The sequence below is a fragment of the Budorcas taxicolor genome, chromosome 13, assembly GCF_023091745.1.
Source record: "Budorcas taxicolor isolate Tak-1 chromosome 13, Takin1.1, whole genome shotgun sequence".
Classification (NCBI taxonomy): domain Eukaryota; kingdom Metazoa; phylum Chordata; class Mammalia; order Artiodactyla; family Bovidae; genus Budorcas; species Budorcas taxicolor.
The window spans coordinates 62,671,119-62,679,532 of record NC_068922.1 but is presented as its reverse complement, the minus strand read 5'-3'; the positions used below and the strand labels follow the sequence as shown (position 1 = coordinate 62,679,532).

General features: G+C 52.5%; 1 protein-coding gene across 1 annotated transcript in view; it reads right to left on the bottom strand.

Moving 5' to 3' along the window:
• BPIFB1 (BPI fold containing family B member 1) overlaps positions 1–7,095 on the bottom strand; it is a 21,510-nt gene extending 14,415 nt beyond the window's left edge. Inside the window, exons 1-5 of the mRNA XM_052651230.1 lie at positions 6,981–7,095; positions 4,406–4,541; positions 3,612–3,719; positions 2,491–2,640; positions 1,675–1,756 (exon numbers count right to left, since the gene is read on the bottom strand). Of these exons, the coding sequence (XP_052507190.1) occupies positions 1,675–1,756; positions 2,491–2,640; positions 3,612–3,719; positions 4,406–4,541; positions 6,981–7,095 (591 nt within the window). The remainder of the gene's footprint in view (positions 1–1,674; positions 1,757–2,490; positions 2,641–3,611; positions 3,720–4,405; positions 4,542–6,980) is intronic.
• Between the last annotated feature and the right edge of the window lie 1,319 nt (positions 7,096–8,414).

Below are 8,414 nucleotides of genomic sequence, written 5' to 3'. Positions count from 1 at the left end.
TATGGCGCAGCTATTAAAATAGTTGTGACTATCATACAGTGGTATAGGAAATAGATATAACTTAGAGGATATCAAATAATACTGATGCTGAGTGCAGCCACATAAAAATATGGAGATTTGGAAAACAATATACAAAAGAAAAAATAGCTGCTAAGTTAAGGTAGGAGGATTATGGGCATTTTTCTCCCGAAGTGTTGGTTATTATATTGCATTTTTCAGTCAAAAAAGTTTTATTATAAAAAATATATTAATTATCTGATAAGGTATTTTTAACCCCAGGAGAACCACTGGTATGAGCACATCTTGAAATTCACAGTGAAAATCAATGGTCATAATGGCAGATAAATCCAACTTATGAAGAAGGCAATGGCACCTCACTCCAGTACTCTTGCCTGGAAAATCCCATGGATGGAGGAGCCTGGTAGGCTGCAGTCCATGGGGTCGCTAAGAGTTGGACACGACTGAGCGACTTCACTTTCACTTTTCACTTTCATGCATTGGAGAAGGACGTGGCAACCCACTCCAGTGCTCTTGCCTGGAGAATCCCAGGGATGGGGGAGCCTGGTGGACTGCTGTCTGTGGGTCGCACGGAATCGGACACGACTGAAGCGACTTAGCAGCAGCAGCAGCATTGAGTTTTAGCTTATCTGTGACATATAAGGGACATATAAAGGGAGATGGACTCGTGTTCACTGACTTAGAAAAATAAATCCAACAAGACCTGCTGGGTAACAACCCCCTGATGACACAACCAGGGTAGTGTGGGACCCTGCTGTGCTAGAGCTAGCTTGGATCAATTTTTGAGAACCAATTGTTAAATTTTCAGAAATTTCTAAGCTTGGTGCTAAACCTGACATTATTAAAAATCAAGATGTATACACTTAGAATTAAATAAATTATGCTAAGAGCAAAGTCAACTCAAAACTCATTACTTCCTAATTATTCTGTTCTATTTTACCATTATCCATTGCTCCTGAGATTATATACGTCTATTGTATCTGCATGGTGGAAACATCATCCAGTAATGTGCAACCAAACATCTCTTCCTGACCCCGCTCAAATGTTTGTCCCAATTTCTGTTCCATGAATTCACACTGCTGCTGCTGCTGCTAAGTCGCTTCAGTCGTGTCTGACTCTGTGCGACCTCATAGACGGCAGCCCACCAGGCTCCCCTGTCCCTGGGATTCTCCAGGCAAGGACACTGGAGTGGGTTTCCATTTCCTTCTCCAATGCATGAAAGTGAAAAGTGAAAGTGAAGTCGCTCAGTCGTGTCCAACTCTTAGCGACCCCATGGACTGCAGCCCACCAGGCTCCTCCATCCATGGGATTTTCCAGGCACGAGTACTGGAGTGGGGTGCCATTGCCTTCTCCTAGTAGCTTGAAATTGGCAACAGAAGAGGTGTTTACATCAGGGAAGTCAGCGAATGCTACAAATCAGGGCTTCCTTCCTCCAAGACCTCTCGAGTCGATTGTTAACAATTTATCAGCACATCACTGTTCAAGGTCCCTCGGCTGTCTTTCTTGACCACAAGGATCCACTGCTGAAAGAATGACCCAAGCCCAGAAACTTCCCACTCAAAGGAGACACAGGTCCCTTAGCACCAGCCTGCAGTTCCACCTCTGACCCACAGGGGGGTAGGCTTCACAGACCAGAGAGACCCTCACTCTGCTTACCTCGCTTTTCACCAGTTTGGGGAACGCTGGCGTCAGAAGGCTTATGACCTTGTCAGCTAAGCATTTGAGCAGGAAGGAGAGCCTTTGAGGGAGGAGAAGAGGAGAGAGATAAGGTGGGTCAGGGATGGTCACCTCTCCCCTGTGTTATAGAAGGCGAGACCAAGTCCAGAGAAGGAAGGAACTTGCCCAAGGCACAGGGCCTGTTAGAGACAGGGCTGGGTGTAGCCCCTGAGCCTGGGGAAGATGGTGGCAGATGGTTCAAGGGACATGGGCTCTGGACACTGGAATGAAGGCAGTGGGCATTCCCCCCATTCTCCTGCTAAGGAGGGATGGAGGGAAGCATCCAGTCTTTGAGCAGCTGTTGTGCGCCCTGCACTCAGCTGGGTACTTGAGGACACTGCCCCATCTCATCCTCTCACTGTGGAGGTGAGGCGCGGGGAGGTGACTTGTCCAGAATGTTGCCTGGACAGTGAATGCGAGAGTTGCATTATGCTCGCCTGACTCCATAGTTTAGACCCATGGCTGCACTCAAGCCTGCCAGTGGTGTTTGGGGCCCAGAAAAGAGCCTCCTCTCCACTTTCAAATGTTTGTTCCAATTTCTGGCACGATGCCTGAAATCCCATCATTATTGCTTCACCCTTGAGCTCTCTTTGGTGTCACAGATTTCCTGAAAGGAGCCCCAGACCAGGAATCAGGAGGGAAAAGTCCCTTTCTTTCTGTGGGCCTCAGTGTTCTCCATCTGTAAAATGGGGCCAGGGCACCACCTGCTTCCCTCTCAGGTGTGCAAGGGGCCCGGGGAGAGGTGGCGGCACTCACTTGTGCAGCAGGGTGATGCGCAGGCTTCCGCCGGTGTTGGAGCACTCGCTGAGGACCAGGCGGGTGTGGTCCTTCTCGCTTGTCTCCACGTGGATGATGGCTTGGACCTCCACCTCCATGTGCAGCTCCACAACGGTCTTGAAAAGGGGCCTGGGAGTGGAGGAGCCCCAGGCTGTGAGCTCCAGCCCAGCTCGAGGCTGGATCAAGCCGCGGCTGCTGCCCACCGCTGCCTCCTGCCTCTTGCTCCTCCCTTCTCGGGCTCCATGCTGGGTTCTCCTCATCCTCTCATGTGTATACCTCACTGTGTCCCAGCCTCGGTGTTTGGATTCCTCTTCTGATTTAAATCCTCTACGCATGCCAGCTTCCAAACTTATACCTGGCTTCTTTCTCAAACATCTTACTGGTGTCTCAGATTTAATGTGTATATGGACAGAGGAGCCTGTTGGGCTACAGTCCATAGGGTCGCAAAGAGTTGAACGCGACTGAGCAATTAATACGCACAAACTGAACTACGGACCCTTCCCCAACCCCTCTCCTCTCTTGGTCTCCCCTGCTTTTTTCTGGCCACTCCATACTGTCTTGACCCTTCAACCTCCCCACCATCCTAGCCCCAACCCGAGCCCTAATTGAATCTGTCAGCAAATCCTCTTGTGTCCTCCAAGACATATTTTGAATCCAGCTTCTTCTCACTACCTTCCTGCTCCTAAACCCTGGTCCACACTCTTGTTGTCTCCTCCTGAATTATTACAGTAGCTTCTGGATAACCTCCCTGCCTCCACCCTTGCCCGCTCCCCCTACAGCAGCCAGGAGGCTTCTTGAAGAATGTGAAACCATGCCACGTCCCTCCTCTGCTCAGAGCCCTGCATGGCTCCTGTCTTCCTTGGTAAAACCAAGTCCTCACCTTGGCCCACAGGCCCTGTACAATCTGACCTCCCACCCGGCTGTTCCCGCCCCTCCTTCCTTAGACCACCCTGTGAACCAGGCAACTGCACTCTTGCCCGAGAGCCTTTGCCCTTACTCTCCCCTCTGCTTGGAACTCTCTTTTCCTGCATGGAGGATGGGGGCGGGGAGGAGTGGAAGAAACTGTCTGGCTCGCGGTGCCTGACTCAGGGGATACTCACGTGTTGAATCCAGCCACCATGTCCAAGGGGGCCTTGACCATCAGCTGCCTGCCATCGGCCAGGGGCTGCACCTGCAGCTGATGGATGCTGGCTGAGGTGACTTTCAGCCTGGATGGGACATGGGAGGCTTGAGATTCATGCTTCGTATTTGACTGAGCATCATCCCCAGACTGGTCCCCATCTTAGCTGTCCCCCAAAGTGTCTAGGCGGCAGCTGGACCCAAGCCCTGTCCGCTGACTCCCCTCGGCATGGTCTTGCTCCCCTTCCCTTCCCCACTGTCTGAAACATTGGCATGGCTCCCCTCCTAACTCAGGAGATGAACCTGAGCTTCTGGGGCTGACCTGTAAGACTCTCTGTGCCCTGGCCCCTTTGACTTCTCCCTCTTGGCCTTGGGGTCTGAGCACCAGCCATTCTGACTCACCCCTACCCTTTGCCTCTGCCCAGGTCAGTCTCACTGCCCAAAATGCCATTTCTTCTTGTCTCCTGGTGAGCATGGAGTCATTGGCTCATCTGTCCCCACCACTGAGAAGCATCGCCTTTTCTCTTCATCCTCCCACCCCAGGCGATCTTCCTCTGGGGTCTTCCTTCTTAGGGTTCCTGGGTCCCTCTTATGGTTCTTGGTAACTCCTCTGGGAGCCTCTGAAGGAGAGGCTTTTTTTGATCCATCCTTCATGGTCAGGCACAGAGTTGACACCAACTGACACTTGTTGACCAATCCATTGAGCGTGCAAAGCGTGTCCTGGGCAGAGAAGTGGGCAAAGAGCCAGCTCCCAGCTTGGTTCTGCTCCACTTACCAGAGGATATGCTGCAGGATGGATTTCACCAGGCTGCCGGAAATGCCCCCGGACGACTCCTCCTCCATGGCAGTGAGCAGTGGCAGCTGCTGCAGGGTGTTGGTAACGTCGCGATTCTTCAGTTTCTGTGCCAGCACTGGAGACAGATCCCAGGGATCAGGGTCCAGCAGGAGGGGCGAGGAGGATGGCTTGGTGGGGGCTCCAGGCTGGGAGGGGACATCACTCAGGGCTACTTGGACTGGGACATAAGCTGAGGGGAGGGATGACTTCATTCTGAGGATGATGGTCCGGATGGATCGTGTTCACATGGAGACTGTGGCTGGGCATGGGCGGGACCATTCCCACCTTGAACATTGCCAGCCTCCGCCAGGAGTGCCGGCCAGGACACCTGGAACAGGGACCTCCGTGTCTCTCACTATCGACTGGCAAACACTTCGAGAGGCAGAGAGCTCCTAAGGCCTTGTTTGGGGCTGTTTTGCTGCTGAAACGAACTTGCTAATGATTCCTTGGCATCTGCATTCCATGGGCCTGTTGCCCAAAGAGCCCCAGGTGCTGTACAGAGAAAGGAAGAGCCGGGAGCCCTGGGTTCTGGTCCCTGCTGGATGTCTCCCCTGACGACTGGAGCCCATTTGGCTTGTGTGCAGTGCAGGTCAGAGTGCTGGAGAGCTGATGCTGAGAGCCGCATTGGACAGCAGCCCTCAGCCAATGAATGGCTGGTGGGAATTGGTGTATAAAGACCCGGCCTCCCTCCCTCCACCCCTGGGCAGGATGACTCAGGTGTATGTCCCCCACCGTGTCCCAGAATCCCTGTGTGTTAGTGCCTTGCAGAGACCAAGCTAGCCTTTTTGCCTGCACTGTGACGATGGAGCTGGCCCCCATACATAAGCCTCCTTTGCCAGCCAGCACACTGTTCAGTACTGTCTGTCGAGGTTCTGGAAGGACATGGAGGAGGAATAAGAAGCTTGGCCCTGGCATGCTCCACTTGGCTAGCTCCAGTGGTATCACCTTCCAAGACTTCGGGCTGGGAGTTGAGTGGATTTCCTAGGGCAGTCAGTGACCCCCGGCTCCCCTCTAGGTAGTTGCCAGAGACAGTTTCCCAGTGAATCAGTGGTAGTCCCTCCTGCAGAGAATTCCATTGGCTCCCTGGCAGGCAGTTCTCTGCCATCTAACCTCAGCCTGTCAACCAAGGACCAACTCTGACCTGGGACAGTTCAGGGAATTTCCCCACCATTCTGGGGGCTTCAACCTTCTCCCCCCATGAGTTCTGGGGGAGGATTCTCCCCACCAGGTTTTTTCTGTACTTGGATTTCAGCTCCCTGCTGCATCCCAACCTCTAAGGGATTCTTTGGCATTGTCTCTTTTTTCCTTCTTAGCTGGTTTCCCAGTGTTTCAGTTCTTGCCAATAATATCTGATACAAACCCATCTGTTGGGCTTGCTGTGTGGTTTCTGCCTTCTGACTGGCCCTGACTAGTGCAGTTGCTCAGTGGGACTGAGCCCCAGTTCCCAGTGATAACTGGCTCGCCTTTACCTGACTTGCTTCCTGCTCTCCTGCAGCTGTTGCCTGGGATCACCTCCAAAACCATCCGCTTGCACACAGCTCCTCGACTCATACTCTGCTGCTGGGGAGCCTAAATGGCTGCCCTTCTCCAAGCTCCTTCTGGCTGAAATTCCATGTGCTTGCAACTCAGTGTAGGCCCAGAGCATATGTGCCTCCCCCAGGAGTGCCTGGAGTTCTCAGCTCCCCTTCCATCCTAGGGGATCCATCCTCTCTAGTGGATATATATATATCCACAGGCTATAGTGCCTTCCAGCTGTGTAGGACCTGGCCCATGCACAGGGCCACAGCCCAGGCCCACTGTACACAGAAGGTTGGTCTCTGTGCTCCAGTTGGACCATTTTTGGTGTCACAGCTGGGCTGAGGATGCTGCTAAACAGCTAGAAGGCCCAGGACAGCATTCCCCCTATAACAAAGAAGTATTCGATCCCCAAAGTCAGCAGTGCCGAGGCTGAGAAGTTCAGCTGTAGAGGTCATTAAGCAGTTGTCACTTTCTGTTTTACTGGATGATCCTGACAACCCAGGGAGTGGGGAGGCCCTCTTGCAGAGGAGGAAGCCAAAGCTCAGGGAGCTGCCGGGGCCACAGAGCTGGAGCTTGAGAAAGCTGTGCCTGGGGTGCAGGCAGCCAGACTCCCAGCTGAAGGTGCTTGCTTTGGAGACTAGTTGCCTACTAGGCCTAACCCAGAGGAGGGGCTCTGGCAACGAGGTTTAGGCAAGAGCAGCCAGAGAGGCATTTGCATCATCGCATGTGGTGGCCGCATACTCCTCTGAGGGCTGTGGACCTCAGAGTAGTAGGTTTTAGAATCATGGAATTTAAGAAAGGGATATTGGAATCATAAATACTTGAGATCATAGACCCTCCCAACCTTTGTAACTCACCCCATCAAGTCTCACTCCAGACTTGGGATCCAATCATGCCTTGTATACCCCTAGTGATGGGGAACTCCCACCCTCCCTTGGAGGGCTGCTCCACCTGCCCCCTGCCTTACAGTGATAAGGCCTGGGTGGCCAAGACTTACTTTGCTTGATGACTTCTGTGCTGAGACTGAGAACCACAGGAGGGGTTAAGGTGGCTCCTACCAGGTTGGCTGCCAGCAAACCACAGAGGAAGGTGAAGGTCCACGGGTAGACCATCTTCTTCGAGGTTAGCAGGTGGCACGTGGCAGAACCTGGGATGAGCACAGAGGGCTCCGTTAGCTGAGCAGAGAAGGCCCAGGCCAGGCCTGCCATACTTGGTGGCTTGGGGTCATAGAGTCCAGGAGAGGCTGTTTAGTGAGATGGTTAAGAGAGCAGGCTCTGGAGCCTGACTGAGTCTCTGTGTCCTTTGACAATCAACTTAACCTCTCTGTGCCTCAGTTTTCTCATCTGGAAATTAGGCATCATGACTGCTACTTCATGGAGTCGAGATTAAATGAGATAATATCTAGAAAGCATTTAGCACCATGCCTTTTGCATGGCGGGATTCCCAGGTGGTGCTGGTGGTAAAGAACCTGCCTGCCAGGGCAGGAGATATAAGAGATTTGGATTTGATCCCTGGGTCAGGAAGAAACACTGGAGGAGGGCGTGGCAACCCACTGCAGTATTCTTGTCTGGAGAATCCCATGGACAGAGGAGCCTGGAGGGCTACAGTTCATAGGGTCACAAAGAGTTGGACATGACAGAAGCAACTTAGCATGCAAGCATGGAAGGTGAGCACCTGGTAAATATTAGTTATTTTCTTACAGGACATCCACCCTCAGTGCTCAGGACAAAACATTTCTGCTTCTGGTTTTTTTTTTTTTTTTCCCCCACCCATCATTGTGGCACTTAAAGCCCTCAACCTCAGCCAATTTCCCTCCCTGGGTTTCCCCTCTTGCTCTATGAAGTTCCGGTCATTCCAAACTGCTTGAAGTTCCCAGAACAAACCCTGCTCTCTCCCCTGTGTCCTCGGCCTGCTCTTCCTGCTTCCTGCAACGCTGTCCCCCCTTCCTAATCTGCCTGCTGAACTCCTGTTCATTCCTGAAAACTCCACTCACGCGCCCCTTTCTCTGTAGAGATTTCCTTCTCCTGGAACCTGAGAGCCTGGACCATACTTGCAGAAAGGTCGCCCCGGGGGCTAGTGTGTGTCCAGGACAGGAAGTGCAGGCTGGAAGGAGATGAGCATTCACGTAGGAGGCAAAGTGGTAGGAAAGCTGTTTTGCTTAATTCACAGGATCCCCTCGACCAGACTGTGAGCTCCAGGAGGACAGATTGGGTCTACCTGCTCCCCTCTGAGTCCTCAGCACTCAGCATAGCACACAGTGGTTAATAAGTGGTTGCTGAATGAATGAACGGCCCTGGAGCCCTGGAAGAATGGGGGAGTGTGAGTTTCTTAGACTGAGGAGGTCTGGGCCATGGGAACTGCTGTCGATTCACAGGACCCTCATTCCTGAGTCTTGGATGCCTGAAGGAGAAAGAGAAGTGTTGTGGGCTTG